This window comes from Solanum stenotomum, chromosome 11, assembly GCF_019186545.1.
Source record: "Solanum stenotomum isolate F172 chromosome 11, ASM1918654v1, whole genome shotgun sequence".
NCBI classification, from domain to species: Eukaryota; Viridiplantae; Streptophyta; class Magnoliopsida; order Solanales; family Solanaceae; genus Solanum; species Solanum stenotomum.
The window spans coordinates 40,813,697-40,836,470 of NC_064292.1; the positions used below are offsets into that span (position 1 = coordinate 40,813,697).

Here is a 22,774-nt window from a genome sequence, read left to right on the forward strand (position 1 = left end):
ACTCTCACAAAGAGAGTGAACAACCTAAAATAACTAATATAATTTTATTTTCACAAGCATTTTATTATAAAATATATTTTTTTATTTTTCTTATTATTTTAACTTTTTTTCCTTTTTATTTTTTCTCTTTTTTTCTTCTTCAAAAATTCATTGTCATCTCTATTAAACCTTCTCACTTTCAATGTCACCATTTTTACCACAATTTCACCTTCCTTTTCTTACTACTATTAGTTTTACTCTCTTTAATTTTAAAACTTTATCTAAATATTTTCTTACATTTCAAAAAATTTGATAAACCCATTAGATTTCAAGATGATTAGGAAGTATCATATAGTTTTTTTTTATTCGGTTTCAATTAAATTCTTTCAATTTACGAGGAATTCATTGATTCTTTTAAAATTATCATTTCTAATTTTGAAGTTATATGAAAAGGAGTAATTGATGATATCTTCAAAATTTTAAATTTTCTTAGAAAAATAATTAGTTTTGTTATCAATAATTCAATGAAGTCTAGAAAATAGTATGAATTTTTTTTTATAAAAAATCACTGAAATAAAGAATTTGACTGGAGAAGAAGAAGAAAAAAAAAAGAAAAAAAATGGGAGAGGGTTCAGTGGGGAGAGGGGTGAGGGTGGGAGGTGAAGAAAAAAAAAAGAAAATGGAGGGTGGAAGATGAAGTGAGATTTAAGATGAAATCAAAATTTAAATAAATCAAAAAGTACGAGAGAGAAATTAAAAAAAAAAACTTAAAATGAATTTTTTTTTATATTTTTAATTAAATTGACACTTCTGCAATTTTAGTTTGTACCAAACAGTGGAGAAGAGAAAATTAACGGTGTGAAATTTAATTTTAGAAGCAATAATTTCTAGCCTTTAGATTTCATTTTGTGTAGGTGGCATCATCTAAAGCTATCACCGGACAATTTAACTGGATGGGATCCGTTTCCCATCCTAATGGAATTGCATTTTTCAAATCTTAGTCTGACAAAACCTAAGTTAAATCTGATTTCATCTCACCATAGATGTACAGTAAGAGCACCTCTGCATTACTTCTCTGCAAAACTTGGGTTTCTAACGCAAAAACACTCATCACTTGCAACGTTCTGGAGAACACTTATCTTCATCACCAACATCAACGCCATTGGTTCTGTTCCTTAGCTCAAGCTGGTAATCCACAAATTCACAATTTTTCTTTTTTCTTAAATTTATTTTTATGTTCTCATGTGTTTGGTTGATCCAATATCATAATATATATATAAGTAAGACATATCGTTGACTCATTGGTTTAGTTTGGTGTTAAAGCTAGAAGATATCTAAGGTTCAATGTTACTTAACCATAATTTTAAGCAATAGATTTTATATTTCCCAAAACTATGCTTAGGTTGAGGTTCGAACTCCAAGAGACATCCATTGTCAAACAGTGTCATTTCGTTCAATATATCACTTTATGCATAGATATATACAGTAAAATTTTCTGACAAAGCGTGTCTAGTCAAAGGCTATTCAGGATTTTGAGATGATAGGTGCACTGTTATAAAAAGGTTGATTTATGATATAATTTGATCGATTCGACATTTAGGTTTTTAGTACCGTTAAAATTTTAAAATTATACCAATTACCACTTAGAGAAGTGTTATTTAATTTTAGGAAGAAAAATAATATAAGATAAATATAAAATTCAAATTTCTAACCTCGCGGAGAGAGGTGCACCCACCATGATCGCCTTATGTGATATTATAAGTGTGGGTTCACACATCTATATTTCAATATTTTTAAAAAAATATAACATTACTATATATGATCTCGGGAGGGGACCATGGGTTCACGTGAACCTGGTGACCCCCCCTTAGATAAGCCTCTGTGTCTAGTGACACCCCTTCGCTCAACATGGGTCGGCCCCTGCTGGTATACCATTACATAATTTGAAGGGATTTTTACCCTCTCCTCTTTGTCCACATCCCACCTAGTGCTGGGAGAGGGAGATTTTTGCAATATGCAGCCATGATGATAATGTGTTTTCTCTAACAATATGTATAATACTCACTGTCAGGTGTAATAAGGGTACATTACTGATGTCTATATTTGCATTTTCTTATTCATTTAGGTGCAAACACATTTCAGAAAATGAGTGATAATAGGTGCAGTCACATTACCCGTGTTCTTTTTTGTGGGCCTCACTTTCCTGATTCTCACAATTATACAAGAGAATATTTGCAAGGCTATCCATTTGTTCAGGTGTTACTTTCTTTCTTTTACTGCTTCTTATTCCACAACAATGAAAGAACTTTTTGAGGCTTTCATATACTAGGGGATTTCACTTGGAAAAGAAAATGTCCCATACTAACGGTTTCGGGGACCAATGCATGAGTTCTTGTAGCACTTACCAGTGATGTCCTATCGATTAGTATTACACATAAGAAATCAATTATAGACACTAATACTATTAGATCCGCTCTCCATAGACAGACTTGGGATTTGCGATCTCAGGTAAGATTGGTTCAAGATCATGGGATCCTTTTCTATCAGATAGGAAGGGCTGTATTTCTTTGTTGCACGAGACTTAATATTGGCTCCATTTCAAAGTTGTTCAATCATATATGTTCTTCAGGCATCCATAGGGAAATAAATAAAAGCAGGTTGATTTATAAACTTGTTTACATAATAGTGATGAAGTTCATAAAGCAACAGAGGATCTTGATGAATGATTAAAAAATAATAGCATAATTGAAGTTTCTACATGGTTTCTGACTTTTTTGGTTTGCCTATTTTTTTCGATTTCTAAAGAAATTTTGATATTGCTATCTGGAGCGAGGTAGACGTTTGATAATCATATGCACAATCAGAATACATGAAAAGTGAGCCCTTATTTTAGGGGTAGTCTTTGCATTCTCTTGTCAAAGATGAATTTATTTATTTGACTTCATATCATTCAAAAAACAGAGTTGAAAAATGTGTATTCTCCAGTATTTCCTATGTAAAATGTATACCGCCTTTATCTTGTTGATATACGTAGGGCTGGCAAGAGGTCCATGTATTGTTGTGTTGTAATTTGCATTAAGAGTTTCCTCTAAAGAAAAAGTAAATGCTATTTTCATACAACTCGTTAAAGATGCAGACAATTAATTTGATATGAGTGGAAACATTTGACAGCAAATAAAGGAAACTTGAGCCACAACAGAAGTTGTTATATACCATTATTTCAAAGGGAAACAAAAATGGTTATGTTTTTCACTTGAAGTGCCTACACAGGACAAATGGGACAAACAAAGGGTCAAGAAACAAGACTTTTTACAAGCATTGAGGCAAGGAAATTTACATATGAAAGATAAATCACCTGTGTAATATTTGGACAGTTTGGAGAGAGATGATCGTAAAACCTTAGAAAGAATTGAAATTCGTTTGTTCAAGGTTGACTATTCCTTTTTATTTCATTTGTATTTCTTAGGTGACAAGCATATGTCAGTTTGTGTAGATTATAGGCTTCATTTTGGGAGGATTAGTAAATGACTGTACGTACACTAAATCAAATAGAGTAACTATAATACATCTACAGGCTGTACTGATAAAACTACTACTCAGTTATAAAATAAAAAAAAAGCAAAAACATAAACAGAGAAACTAATTGTCTAGAGGTCTGTTTGTTACTTTACTAAGTATACTAGGAGCTGCTAATTGTACTTGTGCACTGTTTGCATGGTAAACATGCTACCTAATTATAAACTTGCAATTTTTAAATCTAACTTCTTAATCTTCTTTACCATTTCAATATTTGATTCGCAGTTATTTTTCCTAATGTACAGCTAAAAATTAACTCATAGAAAAGGTAAAACTCTTTAATTCTGCTATTCAATTTTTTGAGTGGTATCTGTCAGTACCTTCTTGCACCATCTTCTAAAAAGGGTCCAAATTACAAGTGATAATCAAATCTTGAATGATGATATATGCCTCCGTTGTAGGTTGATGATGTTCCACTTGAAAGTGTGCCTGCTGTGATTGGTGACTATGAAATTTGTGTGGTTAAAAGCTTCCGTATGAACTCTGATGTTCTCTCCCGTGCAAAGAGGATGAAGCTCATAATGCAATTTGGAGTTGGGTTAGAAGGTCAAATTGATTATTTTTCTGTTTGTCTCCTTGCCTTATGCCTTTTGTTTTGTTTTGTTCTCCTTTATCTTGATATTATTTCTTTGGTAGCTGGATTCATTGTTAATCAGCCATTTTAAAGTTTCCAATTGCCTAAATACTTTATATGTTGTTGTCTAAAGGTGTTGACATTAATGCTGCCACAAAGCATGGCATTAAGGTCGCCAAAATCCCAAGTGGTGCAACTGGAAATGCTGCTTCATGTGCTGAAATGGCCATATATCTCATCTTGGGCCTCCTGCGTAAGCAAGTTGGTTTGACTCTAATCTTATAATTCAAGGCTTTACTTTTTCTGAACTCTTTGAGGATAACACATAGAACATATTGTACTTCCATTCTTCATAAAGTTGATAGATTCGGGATATATATCACTATTTTGTAAGAATAATTAATGCATCTGGTTTTGCAGTCTGTTTCAGTACTTGTCTGCTTGAAAGTTGTTTATATTTCTAATGTTAATGACTTCACTGGAGTGGATACGAGAGCCTAGAATCTCAACGAAATCTAAAGTGATTTGGACTGAGTGGTCAAATAAAGAGGGGGTGTTGAGTACTTCTACTTCTGGGAATCCCGTTGCTACTTTATCTTTGTGGTTCTAGAAGTGAAAGTATATGCCGATAGCTAAATGTATAGGTTTACTGAAGAGTATCTTTTGTTCTCATGTAAGCTATGTTGTTTCCCTTTTTAACTTGGCATCCCCCAAATGCTGCAGAATCAAATGAAAATTTCTGTGGAGCAGAAAAAGCTAGGGGAGCCAACTGGTGACAACCTGCAAGGGAAAACGGTGAGTTTCACTTTTTATCCTGCAACTGTTGGCTGAGCTACAATTGCTTCATCAAACATGTTTACTGGACAATTAATTACCTTAATTGTTAAGGTAAATGGTGTGTATTTTGTGTAAAATTATGAAGTGGGGATGCTAATTTAAATTGCTTAGATTAATTGCTGCAGTGCTGGTACAAAACACCCAGGATACTCCTAGGAGTAAGTACATATATGGTATCCGTTTCTTTTCTTCTATTTTCCATTTTATTGCATAGGGGTATTGTATCCTTTTTTAGGATACAAGTATATACACATTGGGTACTTGGGGAAAAAGATAATAGTTGTTTTATTTATTAACAAAACTTTATCGGTGGAGATGGGCAGTGGTCTACGATAGGGATGGGTGGAAGAGAAAGAAATGAGAATTATGAAATTTGTTTTTCCTTATCAAAAAAGAGAAAGAAATGAGAATAGTGGAGGGGGGGGAGCAATGTCTCTGCTCAGAAATTGAGGAAGAAAATGGTTTATGACTTTTTTTTGCATAGTAGTGTTGGAGAAGGAGGAGATGGGCTTTAATGAAAAAAGGTGCAAAGGGAAAAAATATGTACAAATATATATATTTAGTCCAAGGCTAATAATTATAAGCATGAATGACAAATATATGAACAAAGAAATTGATTTTTTTTTACGATAAAGTGAAATATCAATTGTTTAGTGTCGCCTCTTTAAAAGAGGCTCATTGACAAGGAAAAGTATGCCTTAGAACCTTGATGATGATGCTGAACCGCACATTAATTGAGACGGAGCGCTTAACATGTTTTGAGCCTCGCTTTAGGGCTTAAGTGCGGCTTGTACAACACTGGTAGGGCAATTAAGAGACATGCAGGTCAAAGGGGTTTGAAATGTAGGTTTTGAACCAGCTCATGTATTTGGATGAAACTTTGTGAAGTTGAGGGGCCGCTACTGGGCTCCATGTAGCTCCGCCCCTGCTTGATGTACTGAACTTGATCCAGGTCATGGTCCCTCCCCTCTCTCGCCTTCGCTAGCTCGTACAACTTATTATCTCCCTTTGCCCTCTTATTCTACATTTAGGCATTCAAATGTTGCCTTTTTTGTAGTCGAAATTGCTAACTTTGGCTCCTTCCTCGCCATCTTATACCTTTTCTTATATGTCCGCTTTTCCTCTGTCCTTACTCTCCCCCAACTTCGCATACACCACTTTTTTTGCCTTCACCTTCCCTTGGACTTCTCCATTCCACCATTTGTCCCCTTGGTGCCCACCTAATCTATTTCTCGAGACCCTGAACACCTCTCTAGCTGCCTTCCTAATGCAACTAACACTCCTATCCCACATACTGTCGCATCCCCACTACTCCCCTAAGCCTCTGTAGCAATCAACTTCTCCTCCATCTCTTGGGCACTGACCATAGTCAAGCTACCCCATTTGATCCTAGGTGGTCACCCACAACCCACTTCTTCCTCTGTCTCTTGATCTCCAAATCCATCTTCAAGAGCTTATGTTGGGTTGTAAGATTCTCACTTAGAAAAACCTTACAGTTTTTACAAAGACGTTCATCATCCTTCCTAAGGAGCAAATAATTTATCTGTGTCTTAGCACCGTTCTATGAAAAGTTACCAAGTGTTCCTCCTTTGAGAAACTCGAATTGACTACCTCTAACCCAAGTGCTCTTGGTGAAATCCAAAAGCGAGACTCCTCCTTCATTCTTGTACCTGAAACCAAAACCTCCTTGCACATCGTCATAGCCCCTCGGGGTTGATCTGATGTGTCCATTGTCCATTGAAATCTCCTCCTATGAATACATCTTACAGATATGTTGGGCTTTAAAGGGCTCATCATTCAGTCCTATGGTATGAATACATCTTAGATATGTTGGGCTTTAGAGGGGTCAACATTCATTCCTACATACCATCCAACCATTCTATATATAGAACTTGTCTTTCGCGTTGTTAGGTATCTTCCTTTTACATGTCACTCTTGTAATGCGCCTCCATTTTGATCATCATATATTGATTTTATGGGTTACTTCTTCATCTATCATGTCATTTTCTCAGGAAGAGTGAACTTATATCTGAATTGTTTGCAAATGTACCATTATCCTGTCTAATTCCAACTTCACCTTCATTCTTTTAATGGGACTAAACACACAGTGCACATTCAAATTTGCTAATATCAAGTGGAGTAGTTCTAATAGATATCACAAATGAAAAGACTTTAATGGCATTGTCGCGAGCTTGGATATTGTCGATGACTAGGTCTGGACGAATTTACAGACCATGAAACTTGTGTAAGAATCACACTTTTTTTATGTCTTAGACAATTTCTGCATTATCATATAGGTGTTTATCCTGGGGTTTGGAAATATCGGGATACATTTGGCAAAGCGTCTACGTCCATTTGACGTGAAAATACTTGCTACGAAACGAAGTTGGGACAGGCTTGCACAGGACTCGAGCAAATCCGAGGGTAAGAAAACCTTGTGAATTTCATTCATTTCTAAATATTTATAGGAACCGCGTATCTATGTTTCCAGCACCGTCTGTTGAGAATGGTGGCTACGCTGACCTGGTCGACGAGAGGGGAAACCATGCTGATATCTTGAAGTTTGCAAGCAAAGCTGATATTGTTGTATGTTGCTTAGCTATGAACAGTGAAACTGTAAGACTGCTCTTTCTCTCTGGCTGGTCAGGAAATCTTGTGCTTTCTGATGACCAATATATATTTTGCCAAGCTTATACCTAAAAATATGCTACTCACTTGCAGATTGGCATCGTGAACAATGATTTTATATCTGTCATGAGAAAGGTTTGTCTTCAAGTGGAAATCTCCATCCAGAAACTTGGGGGGTCAGGGGGGAGTTTGGAACCGTGTTAAATTCTATTCCTCCATGGGGGAAATCAGTGGAGAATATAAAGGGTGGCAAATGGGCTATGTGGGTTAAAAATGTGTTGAATAAATAAATAGGCGGGTTAACAAACTTTCCGAACTTTACCGGGCTTATAATGGGTGGGTTGAAGATGGGTAAACAATGGGTTACCCATCTTTTTATATCTCATGAAAGTTTGCATGCTCTTGTTTGGTGCAGGGTGCCATTCTGATTAATATCTCTCGAGGTGGTCTGTTGGATTATGATGCTGTTTTAACTCATCTCAAATCGGGACATTTAGGAGGTTTAGGAATTGATGTGGCTTGGACTGAACCATTTGATCCTGATGATGCTATCCTCAAATTTCCAGATGTTATAATCACACCCCATGTTGCTGGTGTGACAGAATTGTCTTACAGAGACATGGCCAAGGTCAGTAGTTTGCTCAATTCAGGCTAGTTTATTATTTGTTGTACATCTTGTTGAAATGGAACTTGTAATATGAGAGTAATTGTTAAATTACAGGTTGTTGGAGACGTTACTCTTCAACTCCATGCAGGAAAACCTTTTACAGGAATAGAGATTGTCAATTGAACCAATCAGTATGATGAAAGAAACATTTCTTGCCATTGCTCAAAGTAGTTTCTTTACGTTTCATATTTATCTCTGTACTGGCACAAGTATTCAAATAAACTAAGGTCTAATTTGCTTAATTGTTTGCACTCACTTAATAAAGGTCTGAATCTTTTTCTGCGTATATATCAGGATCCACCCCGATCAAAAACGAAAGAGGCAGGTGAACTACAAAACCTAGAGCCTTGTTCACCTTACAAGGTACCTAGTACATCTATGATTCCTCATGATCATCTTTGTTAGTTTTGCAGTTTCCATCTTTGTTCCAGCATGCAATAACTTCAAAGGTTCTTTTTGGCATTGTCCAGCTAGAACCTCTGATGCGTATCCGGGGGGGGGGGGGGGGGNNNNGGTCACTGGGTTCACATGAACCTATGCTCCCCTCTTGAGATCATATATAGTAGAGTTGTTTTTTAAGAAATTATTGAAATATAGATATGTGAACCCACACTCAGAGTATCATGTAATGGATGATGACTGGTGCACCTCTCTACGTGAGGTTAGAAATTTAAATTTTATATTTATCTTGTTTCATTTTCCTTTCTAAAATTATATAACACCTCTCTAAGTGGTTATTGGTAGCACTTTTGGCATTTTAATTAATTCATATATATATATTAATTATGGACCTATAATATTAAAATTTTAATGTTTTTTTAGTAATAAGAACCTAAATGTCGATCAAATTTATATCTTAGATCAACATTTCTGTAATAGTGCACCCATCATCTCGAAATCTTGGATATGTCTCTGTCTGAGATTGATGAATTGATCTCATAGCTGCCTTGTAGTTCTGCTATGTACAACCAATTGATTTATTGTCTCTGCCTCTTGTTCACATAAGTACCACTTTGAACATACTTGTTTTCCTCTCTTTCTAAGATGACAAAATACATGAATAGATCATTTAATTTGGCCTCAACTCATATTTATGCCTTCCAATTTTGGGTGTGCACAAATAAACACTCGTATAAAGTTGAACAAATAGACACTACGTAGAGTTCTAACCTCCTGAGGGAAGGAATGTTTCTGTTTATGCATAAAGTTGTATGACGTTTCAATACATAAATAATGTTTCGATTTATGTATTTCAATGTAGAACATCAGTATGTGGAGAGAAGGAAAACAGTGATATGAAGGCTTGTGCGTATAATTCTAAAACTTTAATGGAGTTGTTGATTTTTATGTAAATCGATGTTGTTAATCATGAAAAATAAATTATTTGTAAATTGATTTTGATGAATAATTTGTATGTTGAATGACAGTAGTGTTTGTATAATTGTTAAAACGGAAAATTCAATATGGTTTGTAGATTATGATATTATGCATTGAAAGGTTGCACATATAACCAAATCAAAATTATCACCAAATATAAATTGAATTGTATAAATTAACTTGACTATACCTATAAATTTGATAAATTCTTGGTTATTTCATGGTGTATGTGTTGGTTTAAATAATCTATTTTGTATCAAATTGAACCGTACACCATATTTTCACCATAATGTACATTCATGCAGAATATAATTAATTAAAAAATGATATATAAATTAATTGTATGCTGGTGTAATGCATTTAGTTAACTTTAGTTTTGTATTGGTCATTTATTATGTTAATATTTTTTTTAGGATAACAATGTTAAATCATCATATGCACATGGTGTAATTAAATTATTTTAACAAATAAACTGATAATTCTTGGTTAGCTTGTGGTGTAAATTATGATGTATGTTGTGCATAATATATCAGATTTGAAGTGTACACCACATTGTCACCATAATATATTAATTAAATTGTACTAATTTTCAAAAAAAATTTGTAAATAATTAATTATATTATGGCGTTATGCATGTTATAAGTTTGTTTGTGTCTATCTATTTATAGAACTATGTCATAGGAATGTATATGAATTTCAAGATTGAAGGAGTGAAATATGACGCAATCACCACATTGTTGTTGAATGCTATTTTCAATTTTTTTAATAAACAATTTTTTCCAAAATATTATTTAATATTATAAACGATCTGCAGTATTATTCGAGAATGGTGTCATTTTTACCATTATTAAACACTCTTTATTGTTGAATTGTGGTGTTATAATAGATGATATTCGTTGTGGTTTAAATAAGACAATATCTAACAAAAAAGATATAAATCACTTAACTCAATGTTTATTTATTAGAAAATATTTTGTAGAATAAATATTGATATAACAACTTATACCATATATCATATTTATTTGCCATCATATATTATACTATTTTTTAAAATTATTATAGAACCAAACTTGGTATCAATGTACCTTTTATTATATCATCCTAATGTTAATGCATATAATACACCAGTATTTATTTTATAAATAATTTCTAATATACCATATTCTTAACAAATACACAAGTGTAACCTCTTTCTCCTTGAAATTTGAAAATGAAGAATGAAAGCAAACAAACCAAAGGGTATTACCAAGAAAATATGGTATGAATACCTTCTTCTGGGCCTATAAAATCAAATCGAAAATCGAGTTAAATCGGGAAAAAAATCTGACTAATAGTTTGATTTGGTATTGAAAAAAAACCCAACTATACTTGGGTTGGTTTAGTTTTAACTAAAACAAGTCAATCCGAGACCAAACTAACCCGACATTTTATATATAATTTTAAAAATTTATTTTATAATAAAAGTATTTACTTTGATGTAATTTCTAAATCTTACTTATATGTTTTCATAATTTTTATCTTTTAACATATTTTTTCAAGTTTTTTTAGACTTAGAATTTTTAATGGTTCAATAAAGGTTATACTCTATAGATATTAGTAACTCTAATAAAGCTCAATTCGAAATCAAATCAAAACTATGCTAACAAAATAAATTAATTCAACACTAAGAATGACAATAATATTGAATATTTGTTCTTTAGTTTTAATTTAAAATACATAATCTCATGTAACTAATACTTATTAGATTTATTTTAGCATTGATTTAGTAGTTTTAATTATGACCAGTTTCATTATGACTTTGCAATATTTATTTTATATGATGATTTCATAATTATTAATTATTTTTTATTGAATATTTTAGTGTCATCACTCATCTCATATTTTGTGTTATTTTCTTAAGAAATAGCTTAGATAGTTGTATTTTAGTTGGACTAAAGAAATATTTGGAGCACAAGTTAATTATATGTTTGTTTGCATACTTTACCGGAAAAATCCAAAAACCTGGAAAAATTCGAGGTTTATTAGTTTGGTTTGATTTAAAAGTTTAAAAATTTGACACAATGGTTTGGTTTGGTATTTGAAAAACCNATTGAAAAAAAACCCAACTATACTTGGGTTGGTTTAGTTTTAACTAAAAAAAGTCAACCCGAGACCAAACCAACCCGACATTTTATATATAATTTTTAAAATTTATTTTATAATAAAAGTATTTACTTTGATGTAATTTCTAAATCTTACTTATATGTTTTCATAATTTTTATCTTTTAACATATTTTTTCAAGTTTTTTTAGACTTAGAATTTTGAATGGTTCAATAAAGGTTATAGTTTATAGATATTAGTAACTCTAATAAAGCTCAATTCGAAATCAAATCAAAACTATGCTAACAAAATAAATTAATTCAACACTAAGAATGACAATAATATTGAATATTTGTTCTTTAGTTTTAATTTAAAATACATAATCTCGTGTAACTAATACTTATTAGATTTATTTTAGCATTGATTTAGTACTTTTAATTATGACCAGTTTCATTATGACTTTGCAATAATTATTTTATATGATGATTTCATAATTATTTTTTATTGAATATTTTAGTGTCATCACTCATCTCATATTATGTGTTATTTTCTTAAGAAATAGCTTAGATAGTTGTATTTTGGTTGGACTAAAGAAATATTTGGAGCACAAGTTAATTATATGTTTGTTTGCATACTTTACCGGAAAAATCCAAAAACCTGGAAAAATTCGAGGTTTATTAGTTTGGTTTGATTTAAAAGTTTAAAAATTCGACACAATGGTTTGGTTTGGTATTTGAAAAACCTGAACCAACCTGAAGTTGAAAAATCCGAAAAAACCCGAGTTTTATTAGTTTGGTATGGTTTACAAATTTAATTTTTTTACTCAAATGATTTGATTTTGATATTTGAAAAACCCAAACCAATGCGATCATGTACAACCCAACCTTCTTCTACCTTGAAATTAACGTTGAAATTGATAAAAAAATCAATTAAATGGTCTTCCTTTCTTCAAAAGGGAAATAAGAAAGAGAAAATGAAATCTTTAATAAAGAAACGTCTTCAAATATTATTGCGATTGAAATTTTAAAAATTAAATAAAAATAAATTATGACTTCCACAAAATCAGCACAGTAAGTAAAAAAAAAACTAGATATAGAAACATGTATAACCATGCAGTGTTATGAAGTTGTCATATTTATAATTAACAACTCAATATTATAAATAAAAATAAATAAATTTATATTATGTAAATTGAATATTATATAATAAACTCATCTTCAAGCCGGAACATAATGAAAGTTCGGCACATCAAAATGCTCACAAACAAATATCCTATCATTACCAACAAGGGTTGTGATGGAGTGATAAGTATTCCTTCATTCTTAACCAAGAGGTCTCGGGTTCGAACCCCCTTAGGTACGGAGTCGCCTTTGTTAGAGAGCGTTTTAGCTCCAATATGAGACTTCCTGACGCAAATTCAAATTTAATCGGGCTCCAATATAGATACCAAAAATTGAATGGAAAACAAGAAAATCCCTACCAACTCATAGACAAAAAGGCTGGAACACCCTGGTTTTTGTCCAAATATAAAACCTAAATTCCCCACAAAGAACTAACACATTGGCCACATCTAACTCATAAGGAACATTAAAAATTGTAGAACACTTAGCACCACACAAGGGTGGAGCTGGCTTTATACTATAGAATTCAATAATTTGATTTAAATTTTATATTTATCATGTATAGGAACTTATTTGATATGCATAGCTATAAAAATAAAAAATCCAATAATCAAGAATAATACTAGTAATTTAAAATTTATAAGCTAAAAATTCGGATTCCACCTCTGAGTCACCTAAAATACTACTGCCAACCCACCTTGTTGTTCTCTTTCCCTCTAATTAACTGACTCTTTCTCTTTTACTTTTGTTTTGTGTCAGTTTTTCAAAGTCAGTATCTATCAATGAAACTTTTAGAAAATCATAACTACCCATTTTGACATCAATTGGACTTTTTGACAAAAAGAACATAAAAATCACTACCACTACCCATATTTGACCTCAAGTGGAAACTCTTGGTGGTGGAATTTCTCAATAAAAATCACTACAACTACCCATTAGTGTCATCTATGTGAAAGTTGCAAGAGTATATTTGAAAATTGAATTATATTTGAATGTACATTTAGCTTGAATTTTTGAGTATTGAAAAGAATTTTACTTGAGAAACAGGCCAAAAATACTGTTTCATCGAGTTTAAGTGTTCATTTGAAAAATAATGAGTAGGAGGATCTAACTAACTAACTAACAGAGCCAAGTATAAGAATTCCTCGTGTCATTCCGCTCATACATAACCATAAACTATTTTCTTACAAAAATAAAATAAAATAAATTTGAATAGACAAAGGGATCCTAAGAAACATATAACATGGGCAAAAGGAAATCCCTTTGTACCACATAACCATAGTACTATAATATGAGTAATTTCCAGACCCATTTGCTGTCCTTTTGCCTTCTTAAATAAGTTAGTTTGTTTAATAATACCTTTGTTTGTTCTCTTTTGTCCTTTTTCTCAATTTTGATATCCATTGAAATTACTCCATCTAATACCTATCTTTGACATTAAACTAATTTTCATGAAGACTCTTGGTGGAAACTCCTTTAAATTTGTTGACTTCTTGTACTTATTTTATACACATACATATATACATCATACACACCAAAAGACAAACTTTCAATCAATTAAAAATTAGTTGAATATGCACTATCCAAATCAACTTACCTAAAAACTATTTTTAAAAATAATTACTCCCTCTGTCTTAATTTATGTGACTTATTTTCCTTTTTAGTCAGTTTAAAAAAGAATGACACATTTTTATATTAAGTAACAATTTAACTATAAAATATTTATTTTACCCTTTAATGAAATGATTTACGGCCACACAAATTTCTATCATTCATTTTGGACCACAAATTTTAAAAAATTTCCTTTATTTCTTAAACTCCGTGCCAAGTCAAACTACCTCACATAAAATGAGACGAAGGGAGTATATGGTATCAAAAATATACTTGTTCAATTAATTTAGATTTTCATTGTTGAAATATTCTCCACTAGATCAAGTTGTTCCTTTTTAGAGCTCAAAACCACGATAAAGTTAAAGGTTATTTGAGGGGATATTAAATAACATGACATATTGTGTATAGTCCTTTCCTTTAAATTAAATTGTCAAAATAGAAATTCAAGAATTTGGTGCATAAGGAGAAGAAAGTCTAAGGTGTGTGCAAAATACAAATGTGTACACCTTGAAGTAGTATAGAACACTTGCATGGAGTAAGTCCACAATAATCCTACAACTTTACTCTACAAAAAATAGAATTTCTAAAAAGTCAAAGGTTTATACACAATTCAATTTTGTGTATTGTGGAAAAAAGACATTCCATAATTTCCTATTAGCAAGTCCACCATGTTGCTAATACGACCAGATCAAAGGCGAATTCAAAAGTTGAAGATGATGGATGCATCATAAAAGACTAATACACATTAGTTAAAGTATGTCATATCATAGTGTTTCTTACAATGATTTTGTCAAACATAAGAACTATAAAAACTAAGTATTTATATAAATATTAATTAGATGACTTTGATCGCAATATTTGCTTTGTGGAGCGATAGTAGCAACTCTACCTTGCACCATGAGATCGCGCATTAGAAAAACATTTCAACCAATTCACCCAACTTACTTTGGCATCTCAGGGTGGGTAAGAAAATCTATGTTCATATCTCAAGAGATGTATATATAATTTTTTTAAAGTTAACGAGTGAACTTCCACTTATACCCTTCTACCTAGGTCTGCCTCTGCAGCTAACCTCCCTTTACATAAGAGTGACAAAAATAACTTAGTAAATACGTGAATAAAATATGAAAGATCTTTAAAATATTAATTTTTTTCTAATCAAATTCTAACCTATCATAAGAGACATTTCATCATACGGTACTTTCAGCTGACACACCTTATGTGTGTTCAGTTTATATGTTGGAGCCTTGGACACATAATCCTCTATACTATTTGTTCTTACATATAATTATTCAATTATATTAATTGTTTTATGACATAATCAAATAATTATATCAAAAAGGTTTGAACCAAATAAACAAGAGAACCAAATCAAACTTGTTTTGATTCAAAGTGAATTGTACCTTTTTAAAATAAAAAATTGAAAAGTCAAAACTTTACAATCTAATCGAAAAATTCAATTCAACCCCTAATTATATGAACTTAATATTTGAGAGAAGTATCAAAAACACCCCAAAACTTGACGCAAACTATTAGTTTCATTCTCGAACTATTGACAGCCTTAAAAACACCCCTCTACTTGACTAACTAAACTTAGATACACCCTTGATATGCTCCCGATATGCAACATTTCATAGCAAGTGGTCTCAAACTCTTGTAGGAGCATGAAGTTCTTAATAAAAATCGAGAGAAGTGTTGAAAACACCCCTAAACTTGACGAAACTTTAGGGGTGTATTTCACTAGTGTTGCAAGATCGGGAGTGTAAATAGTTTCAATTAGTCAAGTAAATGAGTGTTTTTATGGTTGTCAATAGTTCAGAGATGAAACTAATAATTTGTGCCAAATTTAAGAGTATTTTTGATACTTCTATCCAATACACAATGAGTACCGTGAGTGGGAATGTGATAAGGAATAGAAAAATATTACCCTAAGAGCAAGGGAACTCATAATTTCCCTCCTAATTAAAGTACTCCCTTAGAACAATTTGTATCTTACTTTTTTTTTAGTTGATTTAAAAAAGTATTTTTTAAAAAACCTTTTAAATTTTAAAAATTTTAATAACAAGATTAAAAAAGATTTTAGTATATTCTACCTAACTTTAAAATCACAAGATTTAAGATTTTCTTAAATTTAATGTTTTTTCCGAATAAATTGAAGCACGCAATAAGAAACATCCAAGTTTGCCCACATCACAGTCACACATTTTCATCCAATGATTGACTTACCTTCTTATTCTTTAGTCCCTTTGACAACTTCAACACTCAATTCTTTTTTCCAACTGCTAATTTAAACCCCACATTCCCACTGCAAAAAATAACAGTACCATTTCTGCAGAAAGAAAAAAAAAAAAAAACAAAGATGAACAGATATTCAAGAATCAACAGTAAAAGCAAAAGCAAAAGAAAATCAGTAGCTATAGATTTCTCTGATCATCTTTCTCTTTCAATATCTGAAACCCCACCAACAATATCTCAACCCCATGAAGAAAAAAGCAACAAAAATGATGAAAATATTATAAATGGGGAAGAAGGGGATGGAGAGATGTTTGGAGTTATTTTAGAAAGAAGCCGCTCTGTTTCGTCATACAAATCCATGACGGAGAAAGAAAGAAGTAGTACTCCAATGAAAAGATCATCTTCAGTTTCATCTTCATCTGCAGGAGGTCGAGGAGGAGGAGGAGGAGGAGGATATTGCAAAATTCATCATCAAAATGATAATCCTGTTTATGATGAAAAAACTGAGAATTTTAATGTTCACAAGGAGAAAGGCAATAAGATTCTAAGAGCTTGCATCAAATTGCTTCGATTTAGATGAATTAACGTTGGTTTTCATGATTTATTTATGTCAGATTAATTAACATCTCTGTTTTAAGGTTTAATGTCCCTTTTATTTCATATCTGTTTGAAGTGTAAGATGCTTGTGAATATGTGACCAATTTCTAATTGGAGGAACTATTTACACTCCTCTTTCTAGTAATATAAATACATATTTTACAGAATGAGCTATGATAAGAAGATGAATGAAGTTTTTACGTCCTTGAATAAATATTTCAGTTTCAGAATCAATAATGAAAAACCTCCTCATAACATGCAAAATTCTAGCTTCAATTATTGAAATAAGTACAGTTACTGGGCGACAATTGATTTCGCTATTACTCGTTTTGAGAGCACTTTTGTTGACCAGATTGGTTTGGAAAAGCTATTCTTCAACTTTGTTACACTTCCAGTAAACTAGCCACGCATATACAATCCTCTCATCTGCCATTATAAATTTACACGAAATATTTACCGTTGGTGTCATTGCTTAAAAGAAATTTGATATATTAATGGATTCTTAATTGCTTTCGCTGAAGTCTGCATCGATAACTTCTCCTCCATCTCCATCATCTTTGCCGGTGGAACCAGATGCTCCTGTTGTACCAGCACCAGGAGAAGGACCAGAACCGGCAGGACCAGCAGCAGCACCTGGCTGGCTGTATAGAGACTGTCCCAGCTGCATGACTTCTTGGTTCAGTGCAGCCATCGCGTCCTTAATGGTTTGAGTAGAATCACTGGAAATGGCATCCTTGAGATCTTTCAGTTTGGATTCGACTTTGTCTTTAACGTCAGCAGGCACCTTATCTCCCAACTCTTTTAGCTGCTTCTCGGTTTGGTATAAAACAGATTCTGCTTGGTTCTTTGCGTCTATGGCATCTCTCTTCTCCTTGTCCTCTCTAGCAAACTTCTCAGCTTCTTGAACCATTCTATCAACCTGAAATTCCATTTCATTGAAAGTAACATCAGTGAGCAATGTGTCATAGGATTAGATAATAACCACAATTACAAATCCATCTGTGATTAATATTCACAAGATCATAACATGCAACTTAAGAATCCACTTGAACTATTGTGCAATACTTGATCAAGGTGCGAGGAAAGATCAGGGGATGCAATTTGTATCTTGTCAGGCATTTAATCACACTAATATATTGATAGAACGCCGATATTAAAAGAATGTCCTCTATTCAGCAAGGGAAATAACAGATCTGTTGAGTGTACCTCATCTTTGGGCAAAGTGCTAGCACCAGTTATGGTAATGTCCTGCTTCTTTCCTGTACCCTTATCAGTAGCCGTGACAGAAAGTATACCATTGGCATCGATGTCGAATTTCACTTCAATCTGGGGAACTCCCCTGGGAGCTGGAGGGATTCCATCCAGGCGGAACCTTCCAATCGACTTGTTATCTTTTACAAACTCTCTTTCACCTTGCAGCACATTAATCTCAACACTGGTTTGCCCATCTGCTGCAGTTGAAAAAACTTCTGATTTTGAAGTTGGTAGTGTTGTATTTCTTGGGATGATTTTGGTCATAACTCCACCTAGAGTTTCCAGACCAAGTGACAATGGTGTTACATCTAATAACACGATGTCACTAACATCTCCAGCCAAGACACCAGCCTGAGAATACAAAAGAAAATAACACAACCGTGTCACAATATTGCACCAGTATAATTACTGCAGGAATTCTTAAGACAAGATGTTTTGAAGAGAGAGAGAGGTGAAAGCCACAAACCTGAACTGAAGCTCCAAGAGCAACCACTTCATCAGGATTGACAGAAACATTAGGCTCTTTACCAGTCATCTTGCGGACAAGGTTTTGAACAGCTGGTATTCGTGTTGATCCACCAACAAGAACTATTTCATCTATATCTTTGAAGGAAAGGCTGGCATCCTTTAAGGCAGTTTCAACTGGTGTCTTAAGCCTGCGAAGACAAATTCAATTGGAGTTGTCAAGTCAGAAAGACAAACAGTGAAATCTTAGGAACAAGATGATTATGCGGCTGGACTATTACATCAGTTTACAGAAGCAAGATCATCTCAAAATCTAAGTGCACAGCTGAAGCCTATACATAACAACACCCCCATACTAATTGACAGGTAATTTTGTGGACAAAATTGATACCTGTCCAATAAGTCTGAGCATAACTCCTCAAACTTGGCCCTTGTAAATGTTGTGTCAATGTGTTTCGGACCATCTGCAGTAGCAGTGATGAATGGCAAACTGCACAAAAAGGAAAGGTACATTCAATGAAAGCTTGTTAGAGCAGAAGCAGCAGTTTCACCCTCCATTTTTTCCAGAAGGGAAGGGAAACAAAGGAGAAAGAACCAGCTAGTAACTGAGATACCTGATATTAGTTTGAGTCAAGGTTGACAATTCTATCTTTGCCTTTTCAGCAGCTTCAGTAAGACGTTGAAGCGCTTGTTTGTCTTTTAGAAGCTCTATTCCTTCTTCTTTCCTAAAAGTTTCAGCAAGCCAGTCCACAATTCTCTGTTTGATAGAAAAAAGTGTAAGCATTGTACAGAAGAAGCCCCAAAACAAGGAAAAAAAAACAAGATGCATGTGAGCAAAACAAAGGTACTGATAATTTAATACCTTATCAAAATCATCACCTCCTAAGTGTGTGTCTCCTGAGGTAGAAAGTACCTCAAATACTCCATCTCCAACCTCAAGAACTGCATCATAGAAGTCGATATATGAGTTAATGTAGATGCAAAGGCACATTTAAAGTTAGAATTCTACCCACGAGCCTTCATATCACTGCTTTTTCTTCCATCCATATTGTTGATGTTCTATATTGAAATACATAAGTAAAAACATTAATGTATTAGCTGTCAGCATCACTTAGATCTCACAGCATACACGACAGAGGTAATAGAATTATGCTCAAGTCTATAATACAACCCAAAACCTAGTACCAAGGAAGAAAACTCTGGAAAAGCAAGATTCATATGATCAGGATGTAGTAATAATCCTTTTTATATTATTATGTTTATGTCAATAACGATAGTCATCATCTAAACTATAGGTAAGAAGAATAGAGCCAGTATTGAGACTGAAGCCAGATCTTGCCTTGAATAGTCTTCACATACCTGATACATCAAAAGTACCACCTCCCAGGTCAAAGACTAGAATGGTTTCATTACTCTTCTTCTCAAATCCATAAGCCAATGAAGCAGCAGTGGGTTCATTGATTATGCGGAGAACATCTAATCCGGCAATGCGACCTGCATCTTTTGTTGCAGTTCTCTGAGAGTCATTAAAGTATGCAGGTACTGTAATCACTGCTTTAGCAACTTTATCATTCAAGAATTTTGAAGCATCATCAACAAGTTTTCTCAAGACCTGGGAACCAGAAATTAAGCAATTCCTTAGAATAAGAAAAGAAGCATGATGGTTTTCAAATATGCGGTAAACACGGATACGTCTAATGACTCCATCCATCTCAACTAAGTAACCATACTTACTATATAATCATACCAACTTTCAATGGTTCAGTTAAACAAATCAAAATTCAACAGATAATTTAACTACGAGATTGAAAGATAATAAAAACTACAATAGGTAGCTTCAACTCATCACTGATTCCCATTTATATTATCAGTGCTGTTCACAGGAAGACTCCACAATTATTAGTTATAACTCAAAACAACATAATTTGTATGGTTAGTCACAGTGGCACAACCAAGATCACCAGCCTACAAGTAATAAGAAATAGCCCAAACCAAATATGGTTTCTCATAAATAGCACTCGTCCGTTTCAATTTGTTTGTTTGGTTTTAACTTGACACGAAATTTTAAAAAAATAAATAAGGAAGACTTTTGATTTTAAACAAAAGATAAGTAGAATGAATCAAAATACTCTTTAATCTTAATCTTGTGGTCTTATACAAGTCACATAAAAAGTTAGAATCAAGACTTGCCACATACAAAAAGATGCATTCTTTTTTAAACGAGCTAAAACGGAGCGGGTATAGGCAAAAGGCAGATATGCTTGAATAAACACACACACTAAAACAAAATTTCAAACTTTGTAGATAATCAAGAAAACAGAGTAACAAAAAACAGTCAAACATCAACCTAAGTTTCAGCTCCAAAGTTGATAAAAACATAAATCTGTCAACCAAACTTAATTCCAAGTTCAATTTTGCAGTGAAATTTATAAGTAGTAGATAAATTCACCATTAAAATGGGACAGCCATACATACCTGAGCCGAAATTTCCTCAGGAGCAAACTGTTTACCAATAGCAGGACACTCAAGTTTAACATTCCCATTCTCATCTTTCATCACTCTATACGATACTTGTTTCGACTCTTCATCAACCTCCGCCATTTTCCTCCCTATAAACCTCTTCACTGAGAAGAAAGTGTTCTCCGGATTCACCACCGATTGCCTTTTCGCTATCTGCCCAACTAATCTATCCCCAGTCTTCGTGTACGCCACTACAGACGGCGTCGTTCTTTGCCCCTCCGCATTTGTCACTATTGTCGGTTTCCCACCTTCCATTACGGCCACCGCTGAATTTGTCGTCCCCAAATCTATCCCCACCACCTTCTCATTCACTACTTTCATCGGTCTGCACCTTTGCCTCACCGCCTTGTCGCTGTAACATTTCTTCCGTGATGCGAAGCTAATTCTCCCTCCCAAAAATGGGGTTTTGTTGTCCAGCTTATGCCCGGAAAATGGGATTTTCACTTGGTGGGTTGCTGATGAAGCCATTTTTAAAAAGAAAAATTGATTTGGTTTAGTGAGTGAGAGAGAAATATTGAAATGATCGACAATTCTTGTTGTTGATGAAACTCTGCATGTGAGAGAGGTATGTATATAGAGAAAGGATATTGGTAAAGGACAATTCTAGAAGGGTCTAGGGAATCAAGATTTTGTTGTTTTGGAGTATTATATACTGTAAAAGGCGATAGATAAAGAGAAGGTCCTTGTCTTGGTTATGGGGTTTTCATGAAAATTGTGGGCAACTCCAGGAGCTTCTGGTGAAGACAACACAAACTTCTTTTTGGCGTTTTCCCACCTACAGGGCGATTTCTGAAAATTTTGATTTATTTTTTACCTAGTTAGAAATAAAAGTTTTTGACAAAAAATTCAAGAACCCAAAAACTAGAAAAAAAAAATGATTTTGGGGCCATAATCTTGTTTTGGAGTTCTTTTAAAAATTTTAAGGGGAAATTACAAAAATATACTACTTAGGACTTTTATTAACAAAATATTAATATACTTATATTTAATTACAAACTAAGTTTTTAAATTACATACATAACAAAACATTTAATTTTTGTATTTATTTTAATTTTGTTTTACAGATTTTTCTCTCTCATACTATTAGTATTTTGTGCCTTTTATATGGAGTATAATTAGGATATTAATATTTATCAAATATTCTCTCTCCTAAACAGTTTCAAATACACACGATTCATTACTTTTATTTTTTCCCCTTTTTTAGGCTTAGTGGACCTTTTGGGGATCATAATTAGTTTATTCATTTTTTGATA

The 22,774-nt window shown here is 33.1% G+C and overlaps 2 protein-coding genes across 2 annotated transcripts; one reads left to right on the top strand and one right to left on the bottom strand.

The window, feature by feature from the left end:
* The first annotated feature begins 966 nt into the window (after positions 1–966).
* Positions 967–8,564, top strand: LOC125845320 (uncharacterized). Its single transcript, XM_049524807.1, has 10 exons — positions 967–1,167; positions 2,105–2,235; positions 3,957–4,101; positions 4,263–4,390; positions 4,853–4,924; positions 7,264–7,390; positions 7,458–7,582; positions 7,688–7,729; positions 8,010–8,222; positions 8,316–8,564. Exons 1-10 carry the CDS (start codon positions 1,023–1,025, stop codon positions 8,382–8,384), a joined length of 1,197 nt encoding a protein of 398 aa, XP_049380764.1. The 5' UTR covers positions 967–1,022; the 3' UTR covers positions 8,385–8,564.
* Positions 8,565–17,538: 8,974 nt separating this feature from the next.
* Positions 17,539–22,254, bottom strand: LOC125844307 (heat shock 70 kDa protein 6, chloroplastic-like). Its single transcript, XM_049523595.1, has 8 exons — positions 21,477–22,254; positions 20,361–20,613; positions 19,864–19,943; positions 19,616–19,758; positions 19,393–19,491; positions 19,003–19,192; positions 18,489–18,887; positions 17,539–18,201 (listed from the first exon to the last, which is right to left on the bottom strand). The coding sequence occupies exons 1-8, from the start codon at positions 21,987–21,989 to the stop codon at positions 17,785–17,787; spliced, it is 2,094 nt and encodes a 697-aa protein (XP_049379552.1). The 5' UTR covers positions 21,990–22,254; the 3' UTR covers positions 17,539–17,784.
* Positions 22,255–22,774: the final 520 nt, after the last annotated feature.